Raw genomic sequence first — 20,262 nt, forward strand, 5'->3', positions numbered from 1 at the left:
CCCTTATGGTGGGACCAAGCCAGGCCCATTGCTCAAAGCCAGAGACTAGGAGGTGGCTCCTCTGTGTACCAAAGTCAGCTGGAAACAGCTGTTGCCGCCTGTGGCTCCCGATCCCGCCCTGGGCCTGCAGGACACTGAGGCATATGAGGGAGGCTGACCACGCCTGTGACTGCCGGCTGGCCTGGAGACTGGATCCACAGTCCCCTCGAGACCCCTGCCAACAGAAGACATGATTCTGGGCTGAGGCCTTGAGGGACCAAGTAGAGGGACCTGCACAATCCTGGCAATGTGCACAGAGGAAAGTGACAGAGCCAGCACCCTCCCGTCCCAGATGAGCCCACATCCCAATCCCAAAACTCAGACAAAACTGAATGATAAGATATTCCACCAAACAGCAAGTAGAAGCCAAATGAAAAGAATGGTAGAAGAGCCTAGAAAAGAATTGAAATAAACATGTTTAGGATCCTCAAAAATAACGAAGTAATACCCATAAATCAAGAAGAAATCAATTAAACACAAGCAGGAAGAAATGAAACAAGAATAATTGGATAGGAAAATGATCTGCACGGAACTGAAATAAAACGTTTCAACAGATTGGATAAACTCTTGACACTGTTGAAGAAAGCATCGATGAATGGAAACCTGGCACTGAGGAACTTCCCCAGAGTGTGGCCTGGAGGGACAAGGACAGAAACAAGAGAGAGGGGCTGGCCTGGTGCCGCAGCGGTTAAGTGTGCATGTTCAGCTTCGGTGACCTGGGGTTCACCAGTTCAGATCCCGGGTGCGGACATGGCATTGCTTGTCAAGCCATGCTGTGGCAGGTGTCCCACATATAAAGTAGAAGAAGAGGGCCATGGATGTTAGCTCAGGGCCAGTCTTCCTCAGCAAAAAGAGAAGGATTGGCAGCAGATGTTAGCTCAGGGCTAATCTTCCTCAAAAAAAAAAAAAAAGAAAAAGAAATGAGAGAGAGCATGGAGGACACCTCGAGAGGCTCCAACAGTCGTCTAACAGGACTTACAGAAGAAGACAGAGAGACAATGGGGAAGAAGCTGGACTCAGTGAGAGTTTGCAGACCTGGCAAAGACATGAGGTCTCAGATCTGAAGTGCACTCTGAGTACCAAGCAAGGGAAATATAAGTAGGAATAAAGGAACCGCTCTGTAGACACATCGGAGGGGAAGTGCAGCAGTTCTGACCTGGCAGCCACAAAGGAGTGACAGTCAGCCTGTCGTCAGACTTCTCATCAGCAACAACAGGCGGCAGGTGACGATCACGACACCTTCAGTACACGGCGGGGCAAACGCTGATAGTTTTATATCCAGCTAAACTCTCTCGGGAATGAAGGGAAATACACAGGGTCAGGGATGCTCAGGAGGGCCTGCCTTTTCTTCTCATGGGGAGGAATGAGATCAGGGAGGGCGTCACAGAGGAGGTGCTGTCTGAGCTCCCAGGGCAGTGAAGGGGGTGGGCATTCCAGGAAGAAGGACTTGGGATGTCTGGGGGTGTGGAGGAAGCACTGGGAAGTGAAACCCACATGGACTGGGCACCAGGTCCTGTGAGCCTGGAGTGCCGGGCTGAGGGGCTGGGCCTTTGTTCTGGGATGTGAAAGCAGGGAGGCGCAGGCCCAGAGCTGTGTTTTAGACAGAAGGCTCTAGGGCTGGTGGCTGGTGTGGGGGTGGAGTGACTCCAGGGGTCGAGGTTGGAGGCTGTGTTCTTCTCCAGAAAGCCCGCGTCAGGTCTGCTGGGGCCCATGTGTCTCCCCACTCAGCAGGCTGCTCGATCCTCCCCTAGCTGTTGTGGGGTGCCCTGCTCTGTGGCAGCCCCTCAGGAGGACCATGTCCCCTGCAGATGACCAAGATGCTTGACCTCCTAGAGGATTTCCTGGAGTATGAGGGCTACAAGTATGAGCGGATTGACGGCGGCATCACCGGGGGCCTCCGGCAAGAGGCGATCGACAGATTCAATGGTACCCGCACCTCACCCAGGGGTTCTTGATTGGGACCCCATGAAAGCCGAACAGTCTGTAGGTCCTAACAGCTGCCTCTTAGTTTAAAATACTAGAACGAATTCATTCCATGGAACCTCCGGGGGCCTGCTGGGGTGCTAAGGGGCCCGGTGGGTAACACCTGTTTGGAACCGGGAAACAGACAAGGAGAAAGGCAGGGGGAGGAAAATATCACCTTTGTTACTACATGAAGCTGGTGCCGAGGGTCTGGCTGGCACCTCTGGCTTCTGATACTGACACCAGACAAACTGCCAGTTCCAAGCAGTGCTGGACAGAGTCCAGCACGTACTCCCTGTGGGCTGCTTCCTAGAGGACAGAGCGAGGAAGGCAGGGCCACACATGCCCACACTCGCCCAGACTCTCCCGTCTCCTCTCTTCCTGCCTGGGAAGGAGAGGTGACCGGGAGAAGCAGGAGCTCTCTGCCTGATAGTGAAGGAAGCATCTGGAGCCGGGTAGTGGTCAGCTGAACTGGGGCCCCTTTTGCAAACTGGCAGGTTTGCAGCAAGTAGCCATGAACTCTGATTCCTTGGGCTTGTGGCCGTTTCCTGGCTTCTGCCCTCAGAGCAGGGCTGGGGCCCCACTGCCCAAATGCCCAGAGCTGCGATTCATGTCGCCCACTCACGCCAGACATAAAGCGAGTAGAGTTTCAGGATCGAACACGGCCCCAGCCACACGTGAAGTGGGAGTGTCTGAAGCATCGGGCAGACGGGGGACCTGTTTGTAGCTCTGGTGGGGGTTGTGGTCAGATCCAGGTCACTTAGGGCCAGAACCAGTTGGGATTGCTGTGGGGCTGTGACCCTGAGGGCTCCCTGACAGCATCATGGGCTGCGGGGAGCTGGAGGGCACGAAGGACCAAGCTCTCCAGGGAGCTGACCCTCACTGGGGGCTCTGCCCGTACTTGCTGGCTGTTCGCAGTGTGGTCTTTGCCCATCTGGGCTTTGAAAATCGCCTTGTTTCTCATTCTGGCTCCCTCCTACTCCCTCCTGTTGTGTCAGGACTCAGAGCACAGCTGGCAGCTAAGTGGGGCTCAGGTGGGCTGCTCTGTCCCACCCTGGGCCCCAGGCCTCCTCTGGCTTCCCTGAGCACAGGTGTGGCTGTCGTGGTCTGTGATAGAGCCACACTTCCCACCCCCCCTTCCCTCTGGTCTCCCCTCCCGCCCTCCTGTCTACCGTCCACCTGGCCCCACCCATGCCTGGGCTGCCCCTTAGCCGGCACTGGCCTCTCTTCCTCAGCCCCTGGGGCCCAGCAGTTCTGCTTCCTCCTCTCGACCCGGGCCGGTGGCCTGGGCATCAATCTGGCCACAGCAGACACCGTCATCATCTACGACTCGGACTGGAATCCACACAATGACATCCAGGTCTGTGGTCCTGACATTGGAACCTTCTCAGACCCCTCACTGCCCCTGGTTCCGTGGCCTTTCCCTCCTCTCCCCCATCCCCCAGACTGTGTGTCTCAGGGCTTCACCTCCCCCTGGGCCAGCGCCATGGAGTCTCAGCCCCAAGCGGGGCCCTGGGAGATGAGTGGAGGCTTTGCCCTGCTCCTCCAGCTCCTCACTGTACGCAGGAGGAAACGGGCCCAGAGAGGGCAGGGGACTGCTGGTCCGTCCCATCACCCTCAGGACTAAGGCCATGGAGGGAGACAGGACGAAGGAGTCCTGGAACCCAGAGGGGGCCAGTATGAGAGGGGACAAGAACAGAGTGGGTGGAGAAGGGCTGTCAGAGGCTGGGGAGAGGAGGGGATGGAGGAGGGGGATAGGGTGATGAAAGGGTGGGAGGGTTGGGGGGAGCTAAGGGTTGTGGGAGCAGAGACACACCCCAAAGTCCCCTGGTCACCCCACTTGGGGCAGGGACACATACACACATGTTGAACACTTACACTCTTAGGGGCACACACACAAACTCATGTCTCAGGCACAGGTGTGTGCATCTGTGCACAGTCACCTGCACAGATATAATCACATCAGCGTCACATTATGCAGGGATCCAATGCACAGAGCCTCAGACATGTCTTCACATCACACTGGGCGCTTCTTGGCCTTGTTGCCCTTGCAAGGTGGCTGTGTGTCACCAACACATGGACTTGCCATCCCATTAGCGGCTCACTTCCAGGGAGGTGCAGCCCCTGCCTCCCCATGACCACCATCTGAGCCCCCGTGCAGCTTCATTGCATCCAGCGCTCTGGCCGCCTGCGCCGTGCACACACCCCTGCACACTTGCAGTCACGCCTAGTTCCACCTGCACGGGCATCCAGGCCTGCGTGAGACTCCACAGTCAGGAAGCCGTCGTAGCTACCCTGGGACACACACAATACCCGGCACGCACACATCTCCACGCACAGTCACGTCGCTGGGTCGACGTAGGACATGCTCGTGAGCACATGTCCACCCCCCATGGTGCCCTGGGCGGAGCCTGGGGTGCTGAGCTGCAGCTTGCCCCCAGGCCTTCAGCCGCGCCCACCGCATTGGGCAGAACAAGAAGGTGATGATCTACCGCTTTGTGACGCGGGCGTCGGTGGAGGAGCGCATCACGCAGGTGGCCAAGCGCAAGATGATGCTCACCCACCTGGTGGTGCGGCCCGGCCTTGGCTCCAAGTCGGGCTCCATGACCAAGCAGGAGTTGGACGACATCCTCAAGTTCGGCACAGAGGAGCTCTTCAAGGACGATGTGGAGGGTGAGTGTCCAGGGCGGCCGGAGCTTGGGGTGGGGGCTGCACAGGCACAGCTCCTCTCTCTGCACCCCAATTTTGTCTCCTGGCCAGGGTGGAGAGGGCCCCGGGTGGCCTCTCTGGGTGCAGCCCTGCAGCCCCTCCGCCTCTGTCCTACAGGCATGATGTCTCAGGGTCAGAGGCCTGTCACACCCATCCCTGATGTCCAGCCCTCCAAAGGGGGAGCCCTGGCTGCCAGCGCGAAGAAAAAGCATGGCAGCACCCCACCAGGTAGGGGCCAACCCAGCCCCCAGCCCCTCCTGTGCCTCAGGTGGTGTTCCTGGAAAGGGAGTGGCGCCCAATCCTGCTACACCTGGTCTCTGTTTTGTCGGGTTCCCCTGCCTGTGCCCTCTAGCCCCATACTTGGGTGCCCAAGGACTGCTGGGGGTGGGCAGTGGGGGTGTTACAGTGTACATTCCGCTCTCTGGTCACCACGCTCCTCTGCTGTAGCCCCTGCCGGGGACTGGAACAGATCATGGTCAGGAGTCTGCCCTGGTGGGGGCCCCTGGCTGGACCTGGGCACCCGTCTGTCTCCCCACTCTGCACTCTGTCTGCCTCCAGGTGACAACAAGGACGTGGAGGACAGCAGTGTGATCCACTATGATGATGCAGCCATCTCCAAGCTGCTGGACCGGAACCAGGATGCCACAGATGACACGGAGCTGCAGAACATGAACGAGTACCTGAGCTCCTTCAAGGTGGCGCAGTACGTGGTGCGCGAGGAGGACGGCGTGGTAAGCCCGCCCCTGCCATGGCCGGGCTGTCGGGCGGGAGATGGGACAGCGTGCGCGACAGCCACGTGGCAGGGCCACTGCCCTTGCTCACATCCTCAGCGGCAGCCTGCTTGGTGTCCCTGGCTCCAGTCTAGCTTCCCCACAGCTGCCCAACGGACCTGTGGACGGCCTTGCCATCCCCCTGCGTAGAGCCCTGTCTAGGGTCTGGCGTTCAGGCCCCTCCCAGCCCTGCCCGGTGCCGCTCCCACTCCCTGCCTGGGTGCCTGCGGCAGGCTCCCCTGGGCCACCCCCTCTTCTGGAAAGCGCTGCGCTCCCACCCACTGCACCTTCTCTTCACCACCCAGCAAACTCCACTGTCCTCCAAGGGGCAGCTCCTGGGTCTCTCCCAGGTGGTCCCCTCCGTTCCTCCTTGGCTCCCACCACCCTCCACGCAGACCCTAGGTACTATTATCCTTCCACGTGCCAGTTTTCCTTTTGAAATTGGGGGCCTCCTGAGGGCAGAGGTAGAGCTTATTCAACTCTGTACCCCAGTGCCTGGCCCAGGCCAGGAAATCCTTGCGGAGTCAATGAGTGAGTGAGTGACTGGACAGGGGCAGGAAGCGGGAGGCTGGCTGTGGGGCCGGGTGGTCAGGGAAGGCTTCCTGCAGCGGGTGGGCTTTCCGATTCATCGTTGGGCCCCTAGAAGGTGAGGTGTGGTGGAGGTGGCATGAGGCCTCCTGGGGGCAGATACCCTATCTACTGGCCCTGCAGCACCGAGGCCTCTGGTGCCCGTGTGTGCTGGCCGCCTGCCTGCTGGCCCCGGCCTCACTGGGCCCCTGGCGCCTGGGTCCCCAGGAGGAGGTCGAGCGAGAGATCATCAAGCAGGAGGAGAATGTGGACCCTGACTACTGGGAGAAGCTGCTCCGGCACCACTATGAGCAGCAGCAGGAGGACCTGGCCCGCAACCTGGGCAAGGGCAAGCGCATCCGCAAGCAGGTCAACTACAATGACGCCTCCCAGGAGGACCAGGGTGCGTGCCCGGCCTGGGCGGGTGGGTGCACGTGCCCCGGAGGCGGAGGGCCTGGGTGGACAGGATTCCAGTAGGTCGCAGAGGGCGTCCCTGTGGCAGGAAGCCCCCGGGGGCTGGAGAGTGGGAGCTTTGTCAGAGCGGCCTGAGCTGGGGTGCCATGGGGAGGGCTTCTTGGAGAAAGGAGGCTTGAGGGCAGGTGTGGGGTGTGGGGTGTTTAGGAAAACAAGATGGGTAGTGGTCCAGTGACTTCACTGCTAGTGGTGTGGGCAAGCCTGGGTTTCCCCATTTGTAAAAGGTGGATGACAATGGTATAACACCCTAGGAAATCATGTAGGGCTGTTGGGATTATTAAGTGAGGTCACAGGAAGTACGTGGTGGCCGTTTTCATTTACTGTTGTTATTGGGCTGGGATGTGGGGGCTTGGCATGGCCCTGGGTCTGGGGGTCTTGGGGTGGGCTTCTGTTTGCACAGCTCACTCTGTGCCCCTCTGCTGGACCCCCACAGAGTGGCAGGATGAGCTCTCGGACAACCAGTCTGAATATTCCATCGGCTCCGAGGATGAGGATGAGGACTTTGAGGAAAGGCCGGAAGGACAGAGTGAGTCTCGGTGCTGGTGAGCCTGGGCTGGGGCCAAGGCCAACCGGGGGTCCCCCTGGGGGTGTCAGGACAGGCTCGAGGGCAGCTTCAGAGGTCATCCTGAAGGGTCCTGCTGTCCTGGGGCGAGCTGGCAGATGGGTTAGGGGGTCAGGATGCCCCGGGCCCCCCTGAGAGGTTGTGGCGGGGCTGCCCCCCAGGTGGACGGCGACAATCCAGGAGGCAGTTGAAGAGTGACAGGGACAAGCCCCTGCCACCTCTCCTCGCCCGTGTCGGCGGCAACATTGAGGTGGGGCCCTCCTGCACCCCCACTTTCCCAGCTCTCCTTCTCCCGATTTACCTTGTCCCTTCTCCGAACAAAGAGCTCACCCGGCTACCACCCCTGGGCACAGAGGAGGGCGGGAGGCGAGGGCTGGGACTTGCCCAGGGTCTCACGTCAAGTAGAGGTGAGGCTGGGACAGACCCTGGGTCTGGGCTCCGCCCTCTGGTCCTGCCCCAGCTGGAGGCCCTGTCTTCTCCCAGTCCCCTCCCTGCCTCCTCCCCTCGCCATCCCCTTCTCCCCTCCCTGAGCTCTCTGCTCCACCACCCCATCCCCTGCCCCATCCAGGTGCTGGGCTTCAACGCCCGACAGCGGAAGGCCTTTCTCAATGCCATCATGCGCTGGGGCATGCCCCCCCAGGACGCCTTCAACTCCCACTGGCTGGTTCGCGACCTTCGAGGGAAGAGCGAGAAGGAATTTAGGTAAAGGGGCTGAGGTGGTGGCCCAGGGTGTGGCTGCCCACTCTGGAGACGCAGACTCCGGCTGGGCGAGCCAGCACAACTGGCCGCGTTTCTGCTCGCACCAGGCCAAAGAGGTCTTGAGAGATCACTACTCTCTGGTCTTTGGGTAGCTGGGGTCCAGGCCTGGGCAGGGCTGATGTGCAGAAAACACTGACCAGCCACCTCTGCCGGACCAGCTGGTGTGAATGGCAGCCGGAAGCATCTGGGTTATCCAGAGCGGGGCTGTCCTAAGTGGTTCCCCTGCCAGGGGAGGCCTCCTCTGTCCTTCCCCGGGCGTCTGACCCAGCAAGCCTGGTTGGGAGGCAGGTGATGGATGGTGATTCCAGCCAGGAGATCCCTGGGGATCCTGTTAGCCCTCGCAGAGGGTTCTTGCCACCCCCCGTTCCCTGAGCCCCAGTCCCCCCCAACCCCAGAGCCTATGTGTCCCTCTTCATGCGGCACCTGTGTGAGCCGGGGGCTGACGGCGCAGAGACCTTCGCGGACGGCGTGCCCCGCGAGGGCCTCTCGAGACAGCATGTGCTCACGCGCATCGGGGTCATGTCACTAGTTAGGAAGAAGGTGGGTGAGTAAGCCTTTACTGGGCCCTTCTTGGTGGCTGCAGTAGACCCGGCGTACCCCTGGGGGGTCACTGGGCAACGGACAAGTGCCTGGCTCAGGGTCACACAGCTACCCAGGGTCTGAGCCAGGCCAGAGGGACCAACCCAGAATGCCTCTCTGGGTGGGGGGGTGGGGGTCTGGAGGCCAGGATGGCAGGTCACAGGGCAGAGGGCACACAGGGAAACTGGGGTCGGGTGGGGCCTGCCATGGGGTTTTGTTGTCAGAAGTGCATCTGGCTCGGCTGGCCTTGGGTGGAGGGGGTGTCTGTCCCCAGCTGGACGCCCCCAGTCCTAAGGCTGTCCTGAGGCCCATAGATCTGAGCTGTGACTGCCCCCTCCTTCCCTCCCACCTGTCCCAGGTCCAGGAGTTCGAGCATGTCAACGGGAAGTACAGCACCCCAGACTTGATCCCTGAGGGGCCCGAGGGCAAGAAGCCCGGCGAGGTCGTCTCCTCGGATCCCACCACGCCAGTGCCCGCCAGCCCCGCCCACCTGCCACCTGCCTCGCTGGGCCTGCCAGGTCTGGGCTCCGATGAGTGGGGGAGGGCACCTGGGTCCCGGGAGATGGCAAGGCCCCAGGAGACCCTGAGTCCTCCGCACACCCCACAAAGGATGGCCACGCTTCCCCTCGAAGCTTCTGCCTGCATAAGTGTTGCTCTCCTGAGAGTTCTTCTCTTTAATGACAGCTCTGAGATGTGATTCCCGTAACAGAACATTTAGTCTTTAAAAGTGTACTATTCAGCCGTTTCTGGTATATATGCAACCATCACCTCTATCTAATTCCAGAACATTTTCATCACACCAAAAAGAAACACGTACCCATCAGCAGTCGTTTCCCATCCCTTCTCTCCCTGGCCTGCCCCCAGCCCCTGCCAACTGCTTAGCTACTTTCTGTCTCTGTGGATTCGCCTGTTCTGGACATTTCATGTAAACAAAATCCTACAATATGTGGCCTTTTGTGTCTGGCTTCTTTCAGTCAGCGTGATGTTTTCAAGGTTGATCCATGTTGTAGTGTGAGTCAGAGCTTGCTTCCTTTTTGTGGCTGAATAATATTCCATTGTGCGGATCCACCGCATATTGTTTATCCGTTCATCAGCCGATGGATTTGGGGTTGTTTCTGCTTTCTGGCTGTTGTGAATAATGCTGCTGCGAACATTTGTATTTGAGTCTTTATATGGACACGTGTTTTCATTTCTCTCGGGTATGAGCTAGGAATGGAATTGCTGGATCATATGCTGTAATATTTTGAGGAACTGCCCAACTCGTTTTTACAGGGACCAGAGCATTTTCCATTCTCGCCAACAGTGAATGAAGGGCCCAGTTTCTCCACATCCTCACCAACGCTTGCTGTCTGACTTTTTGCTTAAAGCCATCTAGTGGGTGTGAGGTGGCGTCTCACTGTGGTTTTGGTTTGCATTTCCTTGATGTCTGACGACGTTGAGAATCTTTTCATGTGCTTCTGGACCATTTGTGTATCTTCTTTGGAGGAATGTCTTTTCAGAGCCTCTGCCCATCTTTAGCTGGGTTGTTTGTCTCTGAGTGTCTTTGATCCGTGGATTTATCTGGACAAAGCGTCTTCTTTCAGTTGACCCTGTCAGGCCTGGGGCCGACCTACCTCTCCCCAGGTGACAGGTGAGGCCCTGAGGCTAGGTGCCTCGGAGGACATCTTGCTTCCAGGCACAAGTATACCCTCTTGAGCTAGACTCGCCTGGCCTGAGTGACCTTGGGCAAGTCGCTCACCCCCATGAGCCCTGTTTTCTCCTCTGTGATGTGGGATGGAATAGTGTCCACCTCCCAGGGCTACTCAGAGCACACACGTCACCAGCACTTTGCGGTGTGTCAGGAACTGCCTTGGCGTGAGGAGGCACACGGCCAGTCAGCCTGAGAGCCGGGACCAGGCTGAGGCATCCTGGCTCCTAGTCCAGGCCTCCCCCACCTCCCCTCCCTGCTTCCAGATGGGAGGCCGTGCTGTGGGCAGCCCTGTTCTGTCAGCCCCTGACTGGCCTCACTGGGCCCACAGTCCTCCAAGGATCCCCATGTTGCAGCCCTGACCTGGGCTCCCTGGCTCGTCTGGGGTCCTGTCCTTCTGAAGGGGCCTGGCCTGGAGGGAGCCTCCTGAAGGCCAGGCCCTGCCTCTCCTCTCTGGCACCTTACTTCCTGCCCTTTCCACCTCCCCGCCAGAGCCCACCTGTCTCACCTCTTTCCCTTGATCTTTCAGACAAAATGGAAGCCCAGCTGGGCTACATGGATGAGAAGGAGCCAGGGGTACAGAAGCCAAAGAAGCCTCCAGAAATCCAGGTACGGAAGATGCTGATGTCAGGGTCCCTGGGGCTGTGGGGTGGGGGTTGGGTCTGGGGACCTGCTCAGGCTTTGCCCAGGCCTCCTGGCTCCCAGTTCAGGCCTCTGGGTCTAGGGGAGCAGGCTGGGAGCAGGCACGGGGGCCAGGAGAGTGGGTTCCCGGCCCAGCGCCTGTTCCCCGCCCTCCGTGTTGAGGCCCCAGGCCCCACAGCTCCCCTCCTCTGTTCTCCCTAGGCCCTCCCAACTGCTCTGGACAGAGTGGAGGGCGAGGACAAGCAGGAGAGCTCAGACGGGAAGGAGAGAGCCCAAGAGGAGCGACTGGAGGAGACAGAGAAGGCCCAGCTCTCCCCGGAGCAGCTGCCAAAAGGTGCGGGCTTCCTCGTCACCCTGCGATGCGGTGTCTGGCTCAGCAGCCCTGGGCGGGAGGCGGGCGGGCAGACTGCTGTACCCCGCTTCTCCCTGGCTGAGTGGTGGCCTGTGCGTTGCTCTGTCCCAGCGCGATAGGCCCCGGGGTGAGGGGAGAGCCAGGGGCTCAGGTCTCCGCCTCTGAGCTCTGACTTTCCCTGCCACTCGCAGTCTGGAGGTTATTGAGCTATCTTTTTATTAGTCATTTCTAATATTAGAATAAATTAGTGCTTTCTAATTGCAGTTGCATTGTGGTCTGAACACATGAGGCTGTGTGATATTGCTTCTGTGTGGTATCGTTAAAACCTGCTTTCTGGGTTAGTATGGTCAGATTTTGTAAATGCTCTTGAATGCTTGAAGAGGATATCTATTCTCTAATTGCTGGGCATAAGATTCTAAATATATGCGTTAGATTATTCGATATTCTTGTTAATCATGTTCTTAAAATCTTATATCCTCACTCATTTTTGGTTTGCTTTGATCAGTCAGGTCTGAGAGACTTATGTTTAAATCTCTCACTGTGATTGTGGATTCGTCTCTTTCTCCTTCTAAGGACAGATTTTGCTTCATATTGTTTGAGACTGGTTGTTAGGGGCATACTGGTTTGAGTTTTTTATATTTTTCTGATGAAGTGTGCCTCTAATTACTGTGTAATAACCCTCTTATCCCTCCTGATACTCTTAGCTTTAAAGTTTCTGTGGGCTGATTTGGATCAATCTTACTTTTGTTTAGTATATATTCAGTATATCTTTTTCTATCCCTTAAACCTTAAGAGAAATGTATATATGTAGAACAACTTTGTGATGTAATTCACATACCGTACACTTCTTCCACTTAACGTGTACAATTCAGTGATTCTTAGTATATTCATGGAGCTGTGCAGCCGTCAGCACAAGTAATTTTACAACATGTCATCATTCCCAAAGAAACCTATTAGCAGTACTCTCCATTCCTCTCCCCTTAACCCTCAACAATTGCTAGTCCACTTTCTGTTTCTATGGATTTACCTGTTCTGGACATTTCATGTAAACAGAATCATTAAGTATATGCCTTTTTGTGACTGCCTGCTTTCCCTTAGCTTAATGTTTCCAAGGCTTGTCCGTGTTGTAGCATGGATCAGAACTTCATTCCTTTTTATGGCTGAATAATGTTCTATTGTGTGGATAGAATTTTGTTTATCTGTTCCTCAGTTGATGGACAGTTGGGCTGTTTCTAATTTCGAGCTTTTGTGAATAGTGCTGCTGTGAACATTTGTGTTCAAGTTTTTGTGTGGACATAGGTTTCAGTTCTCTTGGGTGTGTACCCAGGAGTGGAATTGTTGGACCGTATGGTGATTCTATGGTTAATACTTTGAGGAACTGTCAGGTGGTTTTCTGCAGTGGCTGTACCATTTTCCATCCCCACCAGGAAGGTATGAGGGTTCCAATTTCACCATATCCTTGCCAACACTTGTTATTGTCTGTCCTTTGATTGTAGTCATCCTAGTAGGTGAGAAGTGGTATCTTAAGTGGTTTTGATTTGTATTTCTCTTCTGCATGAACAGGTTGAGTATCTTTTCATGTGCTTATTGGCCATTTGTATATCTTTGTTGGATAAATGTCTATTCAGATCCTTTACCCATTTTTTAATTGGGTTATTTGTATTTTTATTCTTGAGTTGTATGATTCCTTTATGGATACATATTCCTTATCAGATATGTGATTTGTGAGTACTTTCTTTCATTCCTTTACTTTTAATCTATGTAATTACGTTTTAGGTATATCTCTTGTAAACAGTGTATAGTAGGAATTTGTTTTAAATCTAATCATGGAATCTCTATCTTTTAGCTGACAAGTTTAATCTCTTTACATTTATTGTAGTAGCTAGGTGTTTGGATGAATTTCTACTCTCTTATTTTGTGCTTTAGATTGCCCTTGCTTTGTTTTTTCTTTTTTCTCCTTTCCTGCATCTCTAGGATTGATCAAATTTTCTTTATATTTCCTTTTTTCTCTTCAACTCCTTTGGAGAGTTTATAGTCAACTCTGTTTCGTACTCTTAAATTTGTGGCATGTGTCCCTCCTGAACGCTGTAAGGGCTGCAGACAACTTTAGCTCTAACCCACTCCCTTTCCATCTTCTGGGTGCTGTTGCCCAGTGTTTTAGTTTCAGCTTGTTTTAATTCTCTGGATTAGTTATTATGCTTATTTCTCAATCTTGGTCCTTATTTAGGACTTCCCACGTTCTTGGCAGTCTCATATTTGTTTATCTGTGGGTCGTTGCTTCGTTCAATGTCCTTCTTCCTGAAGTGCACCCTCGAGTGGTGCTTTTGGCAAATTCTCTCATTATGTTACTTTTTCTTTACTCTTGAATAATAGCAAAATTCAAGGTGGGATGGGGATTTTCCCTCAGCACTTTGAAGATGTTGTTCCTTTTATCGTCTGGCTTCCATTTGCTGCTGAGAAAGACTACTCTCAGGGTAATTGTTGCTTCTTTGTAGGAAATCTGCCTTTTCTGTCTTTTCTAACATTGAAAGACCACTTTTAAGATATTGTTTGTCTTTAGTCATGTGCGGTTTCACTACAATGAAGTTTTTATTTATCTTGCTTGTGACTGACTGTTCTTCTTAAAGCTGAATATTATGTCTTACATCAACTATGGGCAAATTCTCAGTGATTCCCTCTTTGAAAATTGTCTTTGCCCCCATTATATTTATTTTCTCCTGGTATTCGTATTATTTATCGATTCATTCATTCATCCAACAAATATGTATTGAAGGCCTGCTGTGTGTTGGGTGCCGTCCTAGGCACTGGGGACATGAGCAGTGAACCGAAACAGCAAAGCCTTCCCTGGCATTTGTATTCTAGTGGGGGAGACAGGCGATCAGCAATAAACAGACATACGTCTTGTTCAACAACAGGCTCCAAATGCGATGAGGAAAAGAAAGCCCAGTACGAGGTTCGCAAAAGATGGGGGTTGACGCGTCTTTCACATCATTTCCTTCCAGCTTGTTTCCCATCTCTCTGTAAGGCTGTTTGAGTCATCCTCAGGTCTCCCTTCAGGCTCTGCTTTCTTTATACAGCTGTTTTTAACCTACCCATTTGTATTATTTCCTATGTCTGCAAAACAAATTATTAGAAATTTAGCCACATAAACAACACCCGTTTATTAGCTCTCAGTTCTGTGGTCAGAGTCTGGCCTAGCGGGGCTGGGTTCTCTGCAGAGGGTCTCGCAAGACCGAAATCAAGGTTTGGCTGGGCCAAGTTCTCGGTTTGAGGCTTGAGGGAAACATCTGCTTCCAAGCCCGTTCTTGATGGCTGACTTCAGCTTCTTGGGGTTGGCGGGCTGAAGGTTCCAGTTCCTTGCTGGTTGTCAGCCGGGGTCTGTTCTCAGCACCTAGAAGCCATGTGTGTTCCTTCCCACAGGGCCCACTCCATCTTCAAGCTAGCAATGGTGCCCTGGATCCCCCTCATGCCTCGAATCTCTGCCATCCTTTTCTGTGACCAGTCCGAGGTGTGATGAGGTCAGGCCCACCCAGATAATCTCCCTCGTTTACAATCACCTGTGTCTCATCTCATGATTCACAGGAGTCGAATCCATCACATCCACAGTCCCGAGGACTATGCAAGGCTTGTACTCCAGGGCCGGGAAGTCTTGGCGACATCTTAGAAATCTGCAATGGAAATGTTTAAAGTGTTAATGATTGTGTATTTCATTTCTAGAAGTTTTATCTGGCTTTTTCTAATTTTTGTTTTTTTTGGACTCGCCTTTTCCTATGGTTTCTCTTCCTTCTTTTTTCTGTCTCTCTGGTGGATGGATAATTGTTTTCTAAGTTTTGGTTGGGTGCATTTTCATCAGGGATTGTTTGGTCCATGGGAATCCCATGTCACCTGGGTAGTGGGAATGTCCCCCTCTGTTTCCAGAAGCCCAGGGCCCAGTGCTGAGACTGTGCCTTGAGAGTTGGGGGGGAGGGCTGCTGCTGGGATGGGGATGAGAGGGGATGGGTAAGCCTATGGGTGGGTTCCAGGAGGTCTATGCCCCCGAACTGCCTCCCCAGAGGAGCTGTCCTTGGTGGCACTTGTTGCACTCCTGACTAAAATGGTGGATAGAGTTCTGTGCGTGGCAGAAACAGAGTTGGAAAGCCACCAGCCCAGAGTCCCCTCTGCCCTTCCTGGACTCCTCCCCACTCCTGGACACCCTTTGTCTTACAGAAGAAGTACTTCCTGAGAAGGAGAAAATTCTGGACAAGCTGGAACTAAGCTTGATTCACAGCAGAGGGGATGGCAGCGATTTCAGGCCAGGTTTGGGGCTCTTGTGTGTGCTCTGTCCTGTGTCCCCTGGTCTCTTGCGGGCACTGTCTGGACTCTGTTGGGCCTCCTGTGGCCTCCTAGCCACAGTCCTCTGGGTCCCCGGCCCTGATTGGAGCTAGTGGGTGGGAGCCGGGACTCGCCAGCCCCTCGCAGCCTTATGCCTCCCCACCCCACCTCCTGACCCCTCCTGTGGCCCCAGCCACCAGTAGAAGGAAGGAGAGCTGGTCTGGGAGCTCGGCCTGGAGAATTTGGGGCTCAGATAGAACCTTTGTGTACCTCTGTTGCTGGAATGTTCTGGAACAGTCATCCTCAGAGCAGACCCCTAAGGCAGTGCTGCGTCCTTGAACATAAGCTGCACTTTTCACAGTGCTCTCCTGCTGTTCTGGGTGGTCCTGGCTTGGTGGGGGAGGGGTACTCGGGCCTGGAGCCAGCCTCCCTGCTCAGGACGGAGAGAGGGAGCTGCCGGCTCATCCATCTCAAATCCCTCCGGGCTGGGAGCCCCTTGAGGGTGGGGAAATGCGTTTTCCTGCTTGCCTTTGGGTGCCCAGCCCTTGGCAGAGAGAGGCCCCTGGGCAGTGGCTTTTGGATGGATGGATGAATGTGGGTCTGTCCTCCCACAGATGACTCCAAAGCGGAAGAGAAGGAGCCCATTGAAACACAGCAAAATGGTGACAAAGAGGAAGATGAGGAGGGGAAGAAGGAGGACAAGAATGGGAAGTTCAAGTTCATGTTCAACATTGCAGATGGGGGCTTCACAGGTATTGGGGTGGGGCAGTGGGCAGGGAGCCGGGGCTTTTTGTGTCATAGCCTGACTGACTGTGGATCCCAGGAGTCTGGGCAGATGGTTCTTTTATACTGAAGTGTGAGTGGTTGATAAAAGTCCATAGCATAACCTTTCCTAGAATGCTGGAACACTGAGGGAGAGGCTTTTCTGGGCCCACCTCTGTGTGAGGGACCAGGGGGCACCTCTCATTCTGTTCCCCTTGGCTGGCTTCTCAGAGCTGCACACACTGTGGCAGAATGAGGAACGTGCCGCTGTGTCCTCGGGGAAAATCTATGACATCTGGCACCGGCGCCATGACTACTGGCTGCTCGCGGGCATCGTGACGTATCCTTGTCCGCGCCAGGCCGGGCAGGACCCAGGCCTCTTCCTGTGTGGACCTCAGGGAGGGACGTGGGCATGTGGCGTGAGGAGTCAGGAGCCAGCGACCCTGACCAGGCACCAGAGACCTTTTCCTGGTGATGATGATGACGTGACGATGACGATGATGATGACCACAGCAGCAGCTTGTCCCTTTAGGCTCAGTCCTCTCTTCATCCTCAGAGCAGCCTTCCAATAGGGGCACTCATATGATCTCCATTATACAGAGGAGGAAACTGATGCTCAGAGAGGCCCAGTGACTTGCCCAGGGACACACAGCTAATAAATCACAGCCCATCTATCTGACTCTACAACAAACCAACAAATGCTCCTAACTCCTACATGATCCCGAGTGCACCTCCTCCCAGGAATGATGCCTGAAGGGCGCTTCATCATTTACGAAGCGCTTTCATTCAGTCAGTCCATCTTTACTGATCACCTACCATGTGTCAGGAATGGAGAATGCAGCCAGGAACAAAACAGCCCCCAATTCCCGTCCACCTGGAGGTGGCATCCTCCTGGGGGTAGACGGTGAATACCGTGAGTTAGGGAGGCGAGGGTGAGGGGAGGTTTGGCGTGGGGGTTGCATTTTCCAGTGGGATGGTCAGAGAAGGGGACATTCGAGCACATACCTCCCAGAGGCAAGGAGAGAGGCACACAGCCCCCTGGGGAGGGCCCCCGGCAGAGCTGGCCTTCATGACAGCCTTGAGTGGGGCTGGTTCTTAGACCAGGGGGTGGAGTGTTGTAGAACAGGGCTCGGCAAGCCTTTCCTGGAAGGGACCAGAGAGCAAATGTTTCAGGCTTTGCAGAGTGACTGCTCTGCTCTGCCACTGGAGCAAAAAATAGCCACGGGCAATACGTAAACCAGTGAGCGTGGCCGTGTTCCAATAAAACTTTATTTACAAAGCAGGCTGTGGGCCGGATTTGGCCCGTGGGCTGTGGCTTGCTGATCCCTGTTGTGGAGGTTAAGGTGTTCGGCGCCAGCCTGCCTGGGTTCACAGCCCGGCTCTGCCCCTCACTCAGGCGGGGCCTTGGGCGAGAGGACTTTACTGAGTCTCCTTGTTCCCTCTGGAGACCCTGGGGGAGGACCCTTCCATGCCTCTGCCAGCTTCGGCGGTGGCCGTCATGCTTGGCATTCTTGGCTTGCAGCCGCCACATCCCTGCAGTCATTGTCCCTGTCGTCACATCACCGTCTTCCCTGGGTGTCTCTGTGTCTGTTTCCAGATTCCCTCTTCTTATGAGGATGTTAGTCTTTGGATTAGTGCCCATCCTAACCCAGTATGACCCCTTCTTAACTCGATTATATCTGCAAAGACCCTATTTCCAAATAAGGTCACAGTCACAGGTACAGGGGTTAGGTCTTGAACATTTCCCCTGCCTGGGTTGTTGGGATGAAGGAGTTAACATGGTGAAGCCTCAGTGCCGTGTCTGGGTCCCCGAGGGCACCTGTCAGTGTCTGCTGATTGTCACATCATCGTCATCAACATGCTCATCTTGCCCTCAAAGTTAATGACTTGCCCAAGAGCACACAGGCAGGACTCCGAACCCTGGGCTGGTCCCTCCGCCTCCTGCCCCCTGGCCAGGTTTGCCCTTAACGGTGCCGCACCCAGGCACGGCTACGCCCGCTGGCAGGACATCCAGAACGACCCCAGATACATGATCCTCAACGAGCCCTTCAAGTCTGAGATCCACAAGGGCAACTACCTGGAGATGAAGAACAAGTTCCTGGCCCGCAGGTTCAAGGTCGGTCCTTGGCAGGGCCTGAGGCTGTGGGGAGGGGGCTGCAAGAGGGGCAGGTTACACGAGGGCCTGGGGCGAAGGAGTTAGCGAGCAGCCATCCCCTCCTCTTACATCTGGACTTACACCTGGCTGTCCACGAAAGGAAGTGCTTTAGTCAATCAAGTAACAGGGTGCTGGATCCTTCCTCTGTGCCAGGCCCATTGGGCAAGTGTCTCTGCCCTGGGTGATGGGCGCAGAGAACCCAACTTGGTGAGGGCTCCAAGGGGTAGCGGAGATCAGAAGAGGATGGAACGCTGCATAGGAATGTGTCCTCCCTCCCTCCTTTCTGCCAGAGCCCTGGCCCGGGTGGGTGGGTGCTGATGGAGGAGGGGGCCAGGCCAACACTCAGTCCTCCTGCCCGCCAGCTGCTGGAGCAGGCGCTGGTCATCGAGGAGCAACTCCGGAGGGCTGCGTACCTCAACATGACCCAGGACCCCAACCACCCAGCCATGGCCCTCAACGCCCGCCTGGCCGAGGTGGAGTGCCTTGCTGAGAGCCACCAGCACCTGTCTAAGGAGTCCCTTGCCGGGAACAAGCCTGCCAACGCCGTCCTGCACAAGGGTGAGCGAGTCCCTCCTGGCAGCCGGCTCAGCGCCCTCCTCCTGCCCAGTGGATCCTTGGCCGTAGATGAGGGCTCTGAGCGGGGCCGGGGCTGGGGACAGAACGTCAGCCCAGAGGGCGTACCTCCTGGCCAGGATGGCACAGTCTGTTTCCCAGTCCCTTAAGCCCTGACAATATCCTTTAAATATGTTGTATCTTTAATTCTTGCAATATCTGTAAGTGGTGAGGTTTATTATCCCATTTTAAAGATGGGGACATTGAAGCTCAGGGAGGTGAAGTAATTGCCCAAGATCTCCTGGATTCAGACCTTTGACCCTTGTGCTCCAAATCTTCAGGAAGCTCCCAAGCTGGCTGGGGGGATGGGGTGAGCCAAGGCCAAGCTCACGCGAGAGTCCCTGGCCTCGCCGGCCCCTGCTCTGTCTGGGAGATGTTTCCTGAGGCGGCTCTGCCTGTGAGCCTCCCACCCTGTCCCCCGCGGTGGGCCAGGGCTGCAGGCCTTCCTGGGAGCCGGGAGGCTGACTCGGGGCCTGGGGGGAAGCCCAGGGTTGGGTCAGTTTCCGGCTCTCGTCTCTGCAGCCCTCTGGCCCCAGGGAGAAGCTCTTTGGAAAACCCCGTTCTTCTCCCAGTTGGCATCTCTTGGCTGTGCGGGTCTGGGGGGGCCGGGTGAGGAGCACCCCCTGGTGTCTGCTGTCCTGGGAGTGCAGTAACACCCCCTTGCAAATAAGCAGCAGCCTGGGCTGCCTGCCTTGCACTCCTCTCGTCTCCCACCTCCTGCCCGCAGTCCTGAACCAGCTGGAGGAGCTGCTGAGCGACATGAAGGCTGATGTGACTCGCCTGCCCTCCATGCTGTCCCGCATCCCCCCGGTGGCTGCCCGCCTCCAGATGTCGGAGCGCAGCATCCTGAGCCGCCTGACCAACCGAGCTGGTGACCCCACCATCCAGCAGGTCAGGTTCGGCCGCATGCCCCGGGCCCACGTCCCCCTCACGCACATCCTGGGCGCCTTTGGCTTGGGGGTGCACGACTGTGACCTTTAAACCTGAGTCCTTGCCTCCAGGGCGCTTTCGGCTCCTCCCAGATGTACAACAACAACTTTGGGCCCAACTTCCGGGGCCCTGGACCGGGAGGGATTGTCAACTACAACCAGATGCCCCTGGGGCCCTATGTGACCGGTAGGTGCCCGTCTGCTTCGGGCAGCATGCACAGGGGGCCCGCGGCCCCACCTGCCCACCACGGCCCCAGGCAAGCTGAGGCTTTCTCTCTCTCTCTCTCTCTGGGACAGACATCTAGCCGTCCCCGCGACTTCCTTCTGCTGCAGCGCTCATTTCCAGCTGAGGTAAGGCCGCCCCTGGATGGTCCACTGTCCTTCAGCTTGG

General features: G+C 55.7%; 1 protein-coding gene across 4 annotated transcripts in view; it reads left to right on the top strand.

Moving 5' to 3' along the window:
• Positions 1-20,262, top strand: part of CHD5 (chromodomain helicase DNA binding protein 5) — a 65,498-nt gene that overhangs the window by 41,327 nt on the left and 3,909 nt on the right. For 2 of the 4 annotated variants that reach the window (XM_044769544.2, XM_044769543.2), the window contains exons 21-41: positions 1,848-1,965; positions 3,237-3,361; positions 4,443-4,674; positions 4,828-4,938; positions 5,269-5,441; positions 6,276-6,450; positions 6,955-7,047; positions 7,245-7,333; positions 7,652-7,785; positions 8,238-8,382; positions 8,780-8,939; positions 10,638-10,717; positions 10,952-11,084; positions 15,309-15,398; positions 16,028-16,165; positions 16,407-16,515; positions 18,159-18,291; positions 18,693-18,888; positions 19,670-19,833; positions 19,944-20,058; positions 20,169-20,222. In XM_044769544.2, coding sequence (XP_044625479.1) covers positions 1,848-1,965; positions 3,237-3,361; positions 4,443-4,674; positions 4,828-4,938; positions 5,269-5,441; positions 6,276-6,450; positions 6,955-7,047; positions 7,245-7,333; positions 7,652-7,785; positions 8,238-8,382; positions 8,780-8,939; positions 10,638-10,717; positions 10,952-11,084; positions 15,309-15,398; positions 16,028-16,165; positions 16,407-16,515; positions 18,159-18,291; positions 18,693-18,888; positions 19,670-19,833; positions 19,944-20,058; positions 20,169-20,176 — 2,721 coding nt within the window. In that variant the 3' untranslated portion in view covers positions 20,177-20,222. The remainder of the gene's footprint in view (positions 1-1,847; positions 1,966-3,236; positions 3,362-4,442; positions 4,675-4,827; positions 4,939-5,268; positions 5,442-6,275; positions 6,451-6,954; positions 7,048-7,244; positions 7,334-7,651; positions 7,786-8,237; positions 8,383-8,779; positions 8,940-10,637; positions 10,718-10,951; positions 11,085-15,308; positions 15,399-16,027; positions 16,166-16,406; positions 16,516-18,158; positions 18,292-18,692; positions 18,889-19,669; positions 19,834-19,943; positions 20,059-20,168; positions 20,223-20,262) is intronic. The other 2 variants (XM_044769546.2, XM_044769545.2) reach the window with 1 other exon arrangement.

This window comes from Equus asinus, chromosome 5 (genome assembly GCF_041296235.1).
Source record: "Equus asinus isolate D_3611 breed Donkey chromosome 5, EquAss-T2T_v2, whole genome shotgun sequence".
Classification (NCBI taxonomy): Eukaryota; Metazoa; Chordata; class Mammalia; order Perissodactyla; family Equidae; genus Equus; species Equus asinus.